At 47.6% G+C, this 13,022-nt stretch overlaps 5 protein-coding genes and 1 long non-coding RNA gene across 9 annotated transcripts; 2 read left to right on the top strand and 4 right to left on the bottom strand.

Moving 5' to 3' along the window:
- Positions 1-207: 207 nt before the first annotated feature.
- LOC108162550 (40S ribosomal protein S28) lies at positions 208-607 on the bottom strand. The gene has a single exon (XM_017297336.2). The coding sequence runs from the start codon at positions 581-583 to the stop codon at positions 383-385; it is 201 nt and encodes a 66-aa protein (XP_017152825.1). The 5' UTR covers positions 584-607; the 3' UTR covers positions 208-382.
- A 44-nt stretch (positions 608-651) lies between these two features.
- On the bottom strand, positions 652-1,914 carry LOC108162549 (cytoplasmic dynein 2 light intermediate chain 1). The gene is made up of 2 exons (XM_017297334.2): positions 1,640-1,914; positions 652-1,579 (listed from the first exon to the last, which is right to left on the bottom strand). Exons 1-2 carry the CDS (start codon positions 1,841-1,843, stop codon positions 674-676), a joined length of 1,110 nt encoding a protein of 369 aa, XP_017152823.1. The 5' UTR covers positions 1,844-1,914; the 3' UTR covers positions 652-673.
- A 137-nt stretch (positions 1,915-2,051) lies between these two features.
- LOC108162547 (vacuolar protein sorting-associated protein 54) lies at positions 2,052-5,518 on the bottom strand. The gene is made up of 2 exons (XM_017297332.2): positions 5,015-5,518; positions 2,052-4,953 (listed from the first exon to the last, which is right to left on the bottom strand). The coding sequence occupies exons 1-2, from the start codon at positions 5,194-5,196 to the stop codon at positions 2,328-2,330; spliced, it is 2,808 nt and encodes a 935-aa protein (XP_017152821.1). The 5' UTR covers positions 5,197-5,518; the 3' UTR covers positions 2,052-2,327.
- Positions 5,519-6,116: 598 nt separating this feature from the next.
- Positions 6,117-8,596, top strand: LOC108163657 (alpha-(1,3)-fucosyltransferase B-like). The gene is made up of 4 exons (XM_017299078.2): positions 6,117-6,533; positions 6,616-7,022; positions 7,695-7,872; positions 7,934-8,596. Exons 1-4 carry the CDS (start codon positions 6,297-6,299, stop codon positions 8,429-8,431), a joined length of 1,320 nt encoding a protein of 439 aa, XP_017154567.1. The 5' UTR covers positions 6,117-6,296; the 3' UTR covers positions 8,432-8,596.
- A 300-nt stretch (positions 8,597-8,896) lies between these two features.
- On the top strand, positions 8,897-11,617 carry LOC108161211 (alpha-(1,3)-fucosyltransferase B-like). 2 transcript variants are annotated; one of them, XM_033393298.1, is made up of 4 exons: positions 8,970-9,555; positions 9,645-10,051; positions 10,753-10,930; positions 10,992-11,617. In XM_033393298.1, exons 1-4 carry the CDS (start codon positions 9,319-9,321, stop codon positions 11,508-11,510), a joined length of 1,341 nt encoding a protein of 446 aa, XP_033249189.1. In that variant the 5' UTR covers positions 8,970-9,318; the 3' UTR covers positions 11,511-11,617. The 2 variants fall into 2 exon arrangements, 1 of the variants encoding a protein (XP_033249189.1); XR_004472883.1 differs by lacking the exons at positions 10,753-10,930; positions 10,992-11,617 and adding an exon at positions 10,370-10,745 and having other exon boundaries at positions 8,897-9,555; positions 9,645-10,298.
- On the bottom strand, positions 11,553-12,864 carry LOC117188836. 3 transcript variants are annotated; one of them, XR_004472884.1, is made up of 2 exons: positions 12,698-12,864; positions 11,553-12,648 (listed from the first exon to the last, which is right to left on the bottom strand). It is a non-coding gene; the product is annotated as an uncharacterized LOC117188836 (long non-coding RNA). The 3 variants fall into 3 exon arrangements; XR_004472885.1 differs by having other exon boundaries at positions 11,553-12,348; positions 12,698-12,857; XR_004472886.1 differs by having other exon boundaries at positions 11,553-12,148; positions 12,698-12,829.
- Positions 12,865-13,022: the final 158 nt, after the last annotated feature.

Raw genomic sequence — 13,022 nt, 5'->3', positions numbered from 1 at the left:
CAGAGAGAAACGATAAAGAGCGCTTGGGGTGCTTTTGAAATTGTAAACCTTTTTGCCCTGGAGCTTCTTCCACCACAAAACGGTACATTGACAGCGTAAAAGGGAATGGCAAAAAACGCAGCTGTTTGTGGATAAGTGCTGCCAATCTGCCGTAAAAGGCGGCAAATTTGAATTCAAGAACTTCCGAAATTTAGTTTCGTTCTTTTATTATTTCTGTCACTATTTTATTGTGGAATTTTTTGCCAATTATAAACGAAATTTTGAAATTAAACAAAGTTTTGAGTGATTTTGCGGATTTCCATTGAAGCGTGTGGTCCTCTCTGCTGACAGCTCTCTTCAAAATTGCCTTTCTGTTGCATTTTTAATCTAAGGGACTGCAAATCTATGACTGCCACGATATATGCTCCAGCTTACTGTCCTCCACATTGACGACATCCCCCAGATGGACTGGACCCTTAACCTTTTGCAGAAATTGAATGCGTGGATAAGAAAGTAGCTGCACGCGGACTTCAGTTTGATATCCACGCGCTCCAATGCGCCCCAAGATCTTGATAACGCGGCCTTTTGTTGGGATGGACTCCATGATAGGCGTATAATACACGACACGGATACCAAACAAACAATACAGAGAGGAGAGGACTTACAATGAGATTTAGAGAACGGATTTCTAGATTTAGTTTTGAACACTTTCAAACTTTCCCCTGAGGAGGACATCCCTCATTATGGTCGCAAGTTCTTCGTTCTTCTGGGCACGCATCTCATCGATGAGGGACTCCTTGAAGCCTGGATCCTTTGCCGGATCCTGGGGCACCTGTTGCATCTGCTTCTCCAGCTGCAGTTGGGGGACTGCCACCCCAAATGTGGCTCCGATTCGCTCCACACTCTGTTCTCCCGTGTCGCCGATTCTGGACCAACTGTCGGTGCCGAACCAGACGGACAGAGGCTCATTGTGGTCCGTCACGTGCGACCGAAAGGGATGACTGGGAGAGCCAAAGCCCATGTGACTGATGGTGTCCCGCAGTACCTTCGAGAGCTTTGGAACATTCTGGGAGTAGAAGAGCAGCGCCCCACCTATGTGATGGGCCATAGAGCGCAGGCAGCGGCAGATGGCCTTCTTTAAAGATGGATCTAGAGCCATGAACACATCGTACTTCCCTCCCACAATCACTACGGGAAAGGGCAGGAGCTCTAGGCTTCCTAGATCCTCCTTATTCTGCTGCCCCACGCGCTCCAGTGTCCGCTGTTCCAGGGTTTCCCTCAGCTCAGGTGTCATTCGAGCCAACAGCTCCTGAGATGTGTCCCTCAGGCCCTTGTAGGCGCACTCCAGATCCGTCCAGAAGCGCTGCGGCTGCGACAGATCCACCATAATGAAGACCGCCAGCTGTTGGAGTCCGTGTGTCCGCATGGGCACCTCCAGCAGCTGATCGGCATTGTCCAGGGAGCCCAGCTCCCACACGTTCATGACCTGGGGCGACCTTCCACTCCCGATCCGACGACCAAAGCTGTACTCCAGGGCCAAAGTGGGACGCGTTGTGTGCTCTTCCCGATCGAAGAACTTGTTGATGGCCGTCGATTTTCCCTAGTAAAAGGTGAAGATATACTTTCCATTGCCCAAGAGGCGTAATCCCCTTTCCCTCACCACACATTTGCTGCCCAGCACCAGCAATGTCCTCTCTTTGGGCATTGAGGTGGCCTCCAGTTGCCGCAGTCGCTGCTGTTCCTCTGCCAATCGACCGGCAATGTCCTGAATGCTGGGCGTGGCATTATCCCCGCCTTCAGTGCTCTTCTCAAACATTCGCAGGATACGTTTGTGCCAACTGAGAAAGATTTGCGGCAAGCGCATTGCACGGAGAAAAAAGTACTAGGAGAAATGCGTTTTGTTTTGACATTTTTTTAAATATTGTTGTCCTGGCAACAAGTGCATTGATCTGGCAACGCCCAAGGGATGGTGCAGTGCCTTTGCGAATGGCAAAAGAACCGTTAAGTTTTCAAAAAGGAACTTGTAGTATTTTAAGTTAAATTTAAACGGAATTATACGCCGTTTCCTTCAATTGATTATTAACTATAGTATTTCTTTAATCATTATCATTCCTTCAACTTGAATCTTAACTATTATAAAAAGTGCAAAATCCTTTCTGCGTTTTTGGGCGGAACTTAAAACTAGGACTCAATATACAATTGCAAAACAAAATACATACGTGGATTAAGGATTAAAGGAGACGATAAAACAAGGATAACGTAGAAGTGGGGGATGGTATGGGATCCGATCCGATCCGATCCGACCCATGGGGATAACAAACAATGAAGATGATGCTTTGTGAAATACTTCAGTAGAGCCAGATCTCCTCGAGGATCCCATTGTCCAGCTGCGTCGGTGGCAGGGCCTTCAGCGTGCGCAATGTCTCCATGTAGAAGGTGAGCTCTGAGGTGACGACGCCGTGCTGCGGCCCTCCGTTGTTGTTGATGTTCAGCTTGAGGAGCTGATCTCTCAGGCGATCCTTGAAGTTGCGGTGCATCACGCCGTAGATCTCGTGGATCTGCGCCTCGGGCAGGACCCCCGCAATGGCCTCGTGGAGCTTCACCAGATGCCGCGAGATAAGGCGGAAGGTCTGCGAGGGAATGGGCGGACGGGCCTCCCAGACCTCCAGCTGCGCGGCCACGCGCTCTGAGACGATGCCGTGGATCTTGCTTTCGATCTCCTTGATATGGCCTTGATAGTCGCGTTCGATGGCCTCGTAGCCACTCATCGAATGGAAGTGATCCTTGATGCGCGGCAACAGCCACAGGACCAGCTGCAGGGCCCGCGAAACCAACGCCAGATTGGTGCTAGTGATCGTCTTTAGTCCGGCCACTCGCATGGCTCCCGCTCCGATGATTAGCTGACAGCTGCGGGAGTTGAAGCATCGCAAGAGATCCACCACGTTCCTCGAATGATAGCTGGCCAGGAACGGTAGACGATGCGCACTGCCCCCGTATTCATACAGCATTTGGATGAGCATCAGGGAGGCACTGACCAAAGCATACGGCTGCTTGCCCTCCAGCAGCAGCACGGGATTACCTCCTCCGTTGCTGATGAGCGAACCTTCGGGCTTGGCATAGTCCCCCGAGGACATGCGCTCGATGATGCGCTGAAATTCGTGGGGGATGTCAACCTGTCGCCATTTCTCTTGGTCGAGGAGCAGCGAGAGTTTATTCTTGCGCACGGAATGGAATCGCTGGGCGTAGCGTGAGGCCTGCACCTTTAGGGCCAGCTGCAGGGGAACGCTGGCCACGCCACAGATGCTCTTCGTGGTCTCGCTGAACTGCTCGACGATGTCCGACAGCTGGGAGAGCTGCTGCTCGCTGGCCGAACTCCGCTCGAGGCTCTGGGGCGAAACGATGTTGGCACAGCGCTCGTGACAGTAGTGGCAGACGTTCTGCAGGAGCAGCTGCAGCTGGGAGCGCAGCTGCTCGTGATGGCTGGCGCTCAGGAAGGCCTCCGAATCGATCAGATTGACGGTGTCCTGGGCTCCGACGGCAGCATCGGCTGTCTGCTGCATTATCCCCACCACAGCCTTGATCCGCTCCAGAATGGAGCTCAAAGCCTGACTCGAACGCTGCAGCAGGGCGATCCATTCGGGAAGGGTCAGCTCCAAGGCCTGTTCTCCCGCGCCCGTGAGACTGATCTCCTGGTCGCTGTCGCTGCGCGAGAGGACTTCGATGAGCAACTGCTTGATGATGGCCCGAATGGTGGCGATGGCCTCCTGCTGGTAGGACTGTACAAACGAGAAGTTCTGCTTGCGCAGCAGACCCATCACAATGGCCACCAACTTGTCCTCCTCCGCGCACACGCTTTCCGTCTCCAGCAGGCCCTCGGGGGTCAGGGGTCTGTTGAGGTCGGAGGCGGCGTGCCGCTCAAATTCCGTAGTCAGCATCTTGTCGATCAGCTTCTCCATCTCGCTGAGCTGCATGGGGAGATGCTTGAAGCAGTGCACGCCCAGCAGTTCCGCGGACAGTATCTCCTGCGTCGTTCCAATCAGGTCCAGTGCGGCCACATAGTCCTGTGTCCCGAGGAGCAGCTGGAGCATCGGCTGCGTCTTGTGCACCGTGGCCATCAATCGGAGCTTGTCGAGGGTTAAATTGTAGTGCTGCCGCCGCTTCGCATAGCGCAGGACCTTAAAGCTATCCACCACGGAGCTGTTGTGCAGCTGTGCGAGGGCCGAACGGAGCTGCCGCACCTGCTCGGCCGCCTGCTCCATCTCCGCCAGGATGGCGTGCTGCGTGGTCATGGCATGAAAGAAGGCTGCGGACTTCTGGGACACCTGCTGTGCTATCTTCACCTCTACAACGTCCAGATACTGACTCAGTTGCTCCTGCAGCTGCCTTCCCGTCTGCTGGTGCGTCGAAGGACTCGACTCCGAGGATTGCATGAGGTCCGGAAAGACCTGCTTGAAGGTGGGGGCATGATGCAGCTGCAGCTGCGACTTAAGGAATATATCCGGCACGGAACTCAAATGCGTGGGACTTCCCATGGATCCTGCTGCTCCTCCTGTTCCATTCTCCAGAGGAATGTCCCGCTCCAGCTGCTGCTTGCGTCGCTCATGCCAGCGATAGCGCTTCCCAATGCTACCCAAGTAGACCGCAAAGTCCGCATGCGTGATGTCCGGCAGCCTAGAGGATGTTGGGACATGCGGGCGCTCCACAAACTGCTCGCCCCACTTTTTGGTGAACAGATTGCTCTGCTTGCCACGCGAGGGATCGTTGAGGACGGCTGGCAGGTTTTGGGCCGCCGAATAGACGCCCCACTCGGGCGGCATCTCGCGGGTAAACTGATTCACGTGATACTTGGCTACATGGGCATCGTAGTCGCGATCCGAGACGCCGTCCAGCGGCAATGAGGCGCACACTCCGTTGAAGCCATAGCGGCAGACGAAAGAACCGCCTTCCCTCGTGCAATGACGATTCCGCAAGTGACTAAAATTAATTGATTACTCATCCAATGGATTGATTGTACACTTATCTGATGGATACCCACCTGACGAACTCTGGTATGTTCTTGAAATGCTCTCTTGTGCAGTAGTAGCAGTTCTGCCAGCTGGCTGCAGTTGCTCCGATGCCACCTGTGCAGCTGGCTGTGGAGTGCTTCCTACTTCCTTGCTGCCCTGGCACCGTCCCTGTTCCTGGCTCAGCATCTCCCTGGGTTCTCGTTGTGGCCATAACACATTCTTTGTGCTCCCAAATTCCCCGCCGTATGGTCTGCTGCTTCTGCCTGCTGTGGCTTCCTCCGCCACTCAATCGTTGACGTGTTATGTCAATATTTGCTTTCTGCCTGGTTCGTGCCGTCCATTAAAGCCAAATGTTGCATTTTGGGCCTTGTCCCTTGGCTCCACTCTCATTGGCTGTAAATGGGTGCTGGCTCTGGCATACTTATCGTCAATTTTCAGTATTTTTATTGCGGCTGCAGTCCCCTTAATTGAGCAATTTGTAAATGGAACAATATTTTGATGACGTACTGCAGTGTTGGAAAGATCATCCAGTGGCAATGACAGATACGTTCAGGCGTACACGTTCAATCGTGCATGATAATTCACGATATGTGGCTTGCGATATTTCAGTACTTTTTATTCATTATATATCGGAAATATTCAACATTTCATGGCTTCACAGTAAATTTGATCATTAAAAATTATTACTTAATACATCTATTAATATGAATTTATTTTTATTTAAAAACAATTTCCATCAGTAATAACTAAAAATGATATACCTGATATCTGACTAAAACGAAATATTATTACTATCCGAATAAGTATCGAATAGTTCTATCCGAATGAGGAATTGGATTGACTAGAGATCGAAGTCGGATCAAAGAAACACATTTGCGGAATTGATCGGACGAAGAAGAAATTTTTATATGGGAGAACTTAATATTAAAATATATAAAACATACGTGGACTTTCTGCCTCAATAATAATATATTGAATATCAAAAGATGTTTATTCTGCAAGCTAAACTCAAAGAAAGGTTATACATTGCAACACTTATAGTTCATTTAGTTTAGTGAAACATACAGTGAAAAAATAGTCGAGCTATATTTTTACATTCAACATTTTGCTCTTCATGCAAACAGACACACAATACAAAAGTATTTCCGTGTCTGACGTGTGTAGTACGCCTCTTTCCGACAGAAAGACGCTTTCCAGCACTATCAGCTGTTGTGACTGAAATCGCAAAAAAAACAGCCGTCTTCGAGTTTGCCGGCTATTCAAATCGTAGGCAAAACAAATCATAGAGAATACATTTGCTGAAACATAGCCATGCGGTTGGCACGCCGTTGGATCATTGGGTCTACGTGCCTGATACTCTTGTGGCTGCTGCATTTTGTCTACTGGGACTTAGTCGAGGTGTTTGACATTGAACAATCGGAATCCTCGGCGCCTATTGAGCTGCTGTGGTGGACGCGGCACATGCCCTGGGTTTACGACGAAGTGCGACAATGCGGCGTCTTCGAGTGTCGCGTTACCAACAAGCGAAAGCGATTGGCCTCTGCGCGGGTTAGTCAAGGAATGTGCATAGAAAATTATCGTCCATCCGGTGGCTGCTGTAAGCAGAGATTGATTACTTTTCACTTTTCAGGCTGTTCTCTTCTATGGAACGTTTCTAGAGACGGGAGACTTTCCCCTGCCACGCAGCCTCCAGCACTCGTGGGCTCTGCTGCACGAGGAGTCGCCCAAGAATGTGGCCTACGCTCCCTTTGATGACTTCCTGCAGCATTTCAACTTCACCTCCACCTTTAGCCGCTTCAGTGATCTCCCCCTCACGACCCAGTGGCTTCCCAGTGCCCACGACCTCATCTCGATGGACTACACAATGTCGTTCGACTTCAAGTCCTCGAATCTAAACGTGGCCTCGCCATCGGTTGTGTTCCTGAACAGCGACTGCGATACCATGTCCGGCCGCGAGCACTATATGAAGGAGCTGATGCGGCACATCAATGTGGATTCATTTGGGAGTTGCCTGCACAACAAAGATCTGCCCGCGAGGCAAGTAAATTTGAAAACACTTCACACCGCTCCCCACAATCGTCTCTAAAAATATTTAAAGTATTTAGTTTTCTAAACAAATATGGCACAGAATTGCCGCGAACATCTGCAGCTGTAGCTGCAGCAGCCGCTGCTGCCAAGGAACAGTCTTCAGTGCAGTTGAAACTTCATCTTCGCTCTATAGCAGGTGCAGGTGTATTTGTTGTATATTAAGTAGGTGTGAAAACAGGTGTGTCGTTAAGTATTTTTCCCCTTCCTACCACCATCCACCATTTTGTAACCGGGAGTTTATTATTTTAGAAACAAGAAACATTCTAAATAGTAGAGCAGAAAGACACGACGAATGAATCCAACATAATAACGAAAATGTGCGTGTGGGCTTGACGCACTTGTGTGAATCCCAATCACAATAGCTTCGAAATTAACGAAATCAACAAAGACAGTTGCAGCTGTACATAATTGGCACTCTCGGAGAAAATTGTAGACAACGCACACATCGGCTTTGTTTTTTCATCTCGCATTCGATATTGAATTTTTCGCTCATCCGAAAGTGCTGATTGTTGCATTGTCATGCGATCAAATTCAAACATGGGCACGGATCCAGATTCGACAGACATTTTCTTCAAATCCAATCCGAGTTTAAAATGTTTAACAAAAATTAATTGCTTGCAGCCTGCAAATGGATTATATGGACAATCTGTATTCGCCGAAGTTGCTGCGATTTCTCTCAAGATACAAATTCATGATTGCCATCGAGAATGCCGTGTGCGAGGACTACATCACCGAAAAGTTCTGGCGTCCCTTGGTTGTGGGCGTGATTCCCATTTACTTTGGTTCGCCCAGCATTAAAGTGAGTAGAAGGTGAGGTTCCTAGAGATCCTAAACTATATCCTCTAGAAAACCCTATCCAGGACTGGCAGCCGCAAAAGAAAACTGCGATATTTGTCAACGACTTTCCCAATGCCGCCGCCTTGGGCAGGTATCTGATGGACTTGTCCGAGAACAAAACAGAATATGACTCCTTTCGCGGTCACAAACTCAATCGCAGCCATCCGATACAAAACGAAAAGTTACTCCACAATTTGATCACTTATCCGTATCACATGGGCGACCCCACGCCTGAGGGTTCGCTCATCCAAGTGTTCGAGTGTGCCGTCTGCAAATATGCGACGTATCGCGGGCCCATCAGGCGTGCCAATGCGCGCCACTACAACTGCCCTTTGGTGCCGATCTATGCGCCGCTGGAGAGCAAGAAGGAGCCGAACAGTTTGGCTCACTGGCGTTCGGCGATGAAGGTGGGACAGTGCCAGTCCCGCATCTTGAAAACCTTCTTTAGCTCAAATAAGCCCTACAGCGAGGCGGAATTTGCGGCAGAACTTAATCCCAGAATTGCCGACGATCGATGTTAGACTCTACAAAAGTTTCATTGATTGGACATGCATTGCAGGATATGACATTTTGGCTCCTAAAATGACACCAAAAATATTATCCATCGATACGTAAGGCTTTAGTTTTAAGTTGACCTAATATGTGATAAACCTAACAATAAATTAAGCATCCAAGATGCTGAAGTACCGATAAATCTGTATACCTATTCAGATTGTAGTGTAAAGATCTTAAGCAGAAGCAGCCAGAGTTTATGCTTGTGCTCGGAATAGAATCGCTAGGCGTATCGTGAGGCTCTTGTAATGCTCTCTTGTGCAGTAGTAGCATCTCTGCCAGCTGGTTGCAGTTGCTCCGGTTCCAACTGTGCAGCTGGCTTTCTACTTCCTTGCTGCCCTGACTCCGCCCCTGTTCCTGGCTCAGCATCGTGCATAGCACATGCTTTGTGCTGTTGCTGCCTGCTGTGGCTTCCCCCGCCACTCTATCGTTGACGTGTTATGCCAGTTTCACGCCGTTTTGACTGAAACCAAATATTTGTACCGTCCAAATAAGTATCCAATGGTTAGTTCTATCCGAATAGTTGAGCGAACTAGAACTACGTGAAACTAGCTTTGAATGGAACTATATATCGAAGTCGGATCAAAGAAACACATTTGCGGAACTGATCGAACCGAGAAGACATTTAAATTTGGGAAGCACAAAATCTAAGAATATATAAAACACACGTTGACTTTCTGCCTTAATAATTATATTGTGCACATAAAAAGATATATTTTTTTCAAGCACAAGTAAAAGTAAAGTACGCCACTTTCCGACAGACAAGCTTTACAACACTATCAAGTGTTGTGGCTGGAATCGAAAAAGGCAAACAAATCATAGAAATTAAAGAAAATTTCTTTGCCGAAGCTTAGCCATGTGGTTGGAACGCCGTTGGATTATTGGGTTCACGTGCCTGATACTCGTGGGGCTGCTGCATTTCGTCTGCTTTGATTTAATCATGCTGTATGATGTTCAAAAATCAACTACGGCGTCACCCATTGAGCTGCTGTGGTGGTCGCACCACTTCGCCTTTGTGTACGACGAGGTGCGACAATGCGGCGTCTTCCAGTGTCGCGTTACAAACAAACGACAGCGATTGTCCTCTGCGCGGGTTAGTCAAAGAATGTGCATAGAAAATGATCGCCTATCCGGTGGCTGCTCTGATAAGCAGAGAGAGATTCATAATTTTTCCATTTTCAGGCTGTTCTCTTCTATGGAACGGCTCTAAAGAAGGGAGACTTTCCCCTGCCACGCAGCCCCCAGCATTTGTGGGCTCTGTTACACGAGGAGTCGCCCAGGAATGTGGCCTACGCTCCCTTTGATGACTTCCTGCAGCATTTCAACTTCACCTCCACCTTTAGCCGCTTCAGTGATCTCCCCCTCACGACCCAGTGGCTTCCCAGTGCCCACGACCTCATCTCGATGGACTACACAATGTCGTTCGACTTCAAGTCCTCGATTCTAAACGTGCCCTCGCCATCGGTTGTGTTCCTGAACAGCGACTGCGATACCATGTCCGGCCGCGATGACTATATGAAGGAGCTGATGCGGCACATCAATGTGGATTCATTTGGGAGTTGCCTGCACAACAAAGATCTGCCCGCGAGGCAAGTAAATTTGAAAACACTTCACACCGCTCCCCACAATCGTCTCAGTCACATATCGTGTGTCTAAAAATATTTAAAGTATTTAGTTTTCTAAACAAATATGGCACAGAATTGCCGCGAACATCTGCAGCTGTAGCTGCAGCAGCCGCTGCTGCCAAGGAACAGTCTTCAGTGCAGTTGAAACTTCATCTTCGCTCTATAGCAGGTGCAGGTGTATTTGTTGTATATTAAGTAGGTGTGAAAACAGGTGTGTCGTTAAGTATTTTTCCCCTTCCTACCACCATCCACCATTTTGTAACCGGGAGTTTATTATTTTAGAAACAAGAAACATTCTAAATAGTAGAGCAGAAAGACACGACGAATGAATCCAACATAATAACGAAAATGTGCGTGTGGGCTTGACGCACTTGTGTGAATCCCAATCACAATAGCTACGAAATTAACGAAATCAACAAAGACAGTTGCAGCTGTACATAATTGGCACTCTCGGAGAAAATTGTAGACAACGCACACATCGGCTTTGTTTTTTCATCTCGCATTCGATATTGAATTTTTCGCTCATCCGAAAGTGCTGATTGTTGCATTGTCATGCGATCAAATTCAAACATGGGCACGGATCCAGATTCGACAGACATTTTCTTCAAATCCAATCCGAGTTTAAAATGTTTAACAAAAATAAATCGCTTTGTTATTGCTTGCAGCCTGCAAAAGGATTATATGGACAATCTGTATTCGCCGAAGCTGCTGCGATTTCTCTCAAGATACAAATTCATGATTGCCATCGAGAATGCCGTGTGCGAGGACTACATCACCGAAAAGTTCTGGCGTCCCTTGGTTGTGGGCGTGATTCCCATTTACTTTGGTTCGCCCAGCATTAAAGTGAGTAGAAGGTGAGGTTCCTAGAGATCCTAAACTATATCCTCTAGAAAACCCTATCCAGGACTGGCAGCCGCAAAAGAAAACTGCGATATTTGTCAACGACTTTCCCAATGCCGCCGCCTTGGGCAGGTATCTGATGGACTTGTCCGAGAACAAAACAGAATATGACTCCTTTCGCGGTCACAAACTCAATCGCAGCCATCCGATACAAAACGTCAAGTTACTCCACAATTTGATGACTTATCGGTATCACACGGGTGACCTCACGCTTAAGGGTTCGCTCTTCCAGAGGATCGAGTGTGCCGTCTGCAAATACGCGATGTATCGCGGGCCCATCAGGCGTGCAAATGCGAGCCACTACAACTGCCCTTTGGTACCGATCTATGCGCCGCTCGAGAGCAAGAAGGAGCCGCACAGTTTGGTCCGCTGGCGTTTGACGATGAAGGTGGGACAGTGCCAGGCCCGCATCTTGAAAACCTTCTTCAGCTCAAATAAGCCCTACAACGAGGCCGACTTTGAGGCAGAACTCAATCGCAGGATGGACGACAATCGATGTTCGACTGACCCAAAATTACATTGATCGGATGTGGCAGACAAAATAACACTAAACATGAGTGAGATATTTGCTCGAAAATTGTTTTTATCTTACAATGTATCGGTTAAATAGAGAAAATTCTTGAAAGCCTTAGATTGAAGTATTAAAGACATGCTCAAGGTTCAATCTCTATGGCAATGTTGGATAATACAACACAGCCCCACAAAAAAAGTGTCGTGCGCCGCTGACCAGAGTATCCCATCCCTATGTATTTTATGGCCCTCCACACGAATCCAAGGTCAGATTTGCTTCATCACGTCAGGTTTTTTTTCTAACCTGAAAAAACCTATATTGTCGAATGGTGGGAACTCATTTGAAAAAATAATCAGATTTCCTTGAAACTCGTCACTCGTGGGCTTTCGGGGTCAATAATTACGAATTTGGTATCGGAATAGAATCGCTGGTCGTATAGCTTGTGCAGTAGTAGCAGCTTTGCCAGCTGGCTGCAGTTGCTCCGATTCCATCTGTGCGGCTGGCTGTGCAGAGCTTCCTACTTCCTCGCTGACCCGGCTCCATCCCTGTTCCTGGCTCAGCGTGTTATGTCAGTATTTGCTTTCTGCCTGATTCGGGCCGTCCATTAAACCCAAATGTTTTGGGCCGTCCCTTGGCTCCTCTATCATTGTCTGTAAATGGTGTTTAAGTTACTATGCTACCCTAGATTACCGTGGGATTATTTGGCCGCCCGGCTTTGTGAACGTGAAATAGTAGATGTTAAAGTACTTCTATAGTTTTACATAAATTTCTTCGACGATTATCAAAAAATTTGCAAATATCATTATACTGTCTTAGAGATGCGAAGTTGTGCCTTGTTGTGTTGTACTTTCTACAATGAAAAATAATATGCGAGACGCTATCGATACAATGGCTCTCAGTTTAGTTTTTTTCGGAACTATGGTTTTAATGAGTTTGCGGGGAAAAGCGAGCAGTTCTCTCTCCCATTCTGCTTTTAAAATTCTGTGTATTTCAGATATAGCGTCTTTAAGGTGAGCCTATGGGCTTTTTTTGCTGCTGCGTCGACTGAAGTGTTTTGAGGGATTTTCATAGATGTTGGTTTTGTTGAATCTTTTCTCTCCATCAGGAGCACGGCACGAGGAAAGTTATTCGAAATATCATGGTCTAATGGCTAACTTAAAATATATTAATTTGAGTTGAACAACTATTGCTGAAGTTACCTTAATTGAGCAATTTGTAAATGGAACAATATTTTGATGACGTACTGCAGTGTTGGAAAGATCATCGACAGCTACGTTCAGGCGTACACGTTCAATCGTGCATGATGTAGTATGATGAATGGTGGGGTTAATATATTTTGGTGGCCTGCGATATTTCAATACTTTTTAATCATTATATATCAGAAATATTGGCAATTAAGACAATTTAAGACAACTTCGTAGTAATATCTTAAAGTCCTATATACTATATTTGACTGAAATGAAGAAGTATCCGAATAAGTATTGAAATAGTTCAATTCGAATAATTCTGCGAACTAGAACTACG

Source organism: Drosophila miranda, chromosome 4, assembly GCF_003369915.1.
Source record: "Drosophila miranda strain MSH22 chromosome 4, D.miranda_PacBio2.1, whole genome shotgun sequence".
NCBI lineage: Eukaryota > Metazoa > Arthropoda > Insecta > Diptera > Drosophilidae > Drosophila > Drosophila miranda.
This window is presented reverse-complemented; position numbering and strand designations above follow the sequence as displayed.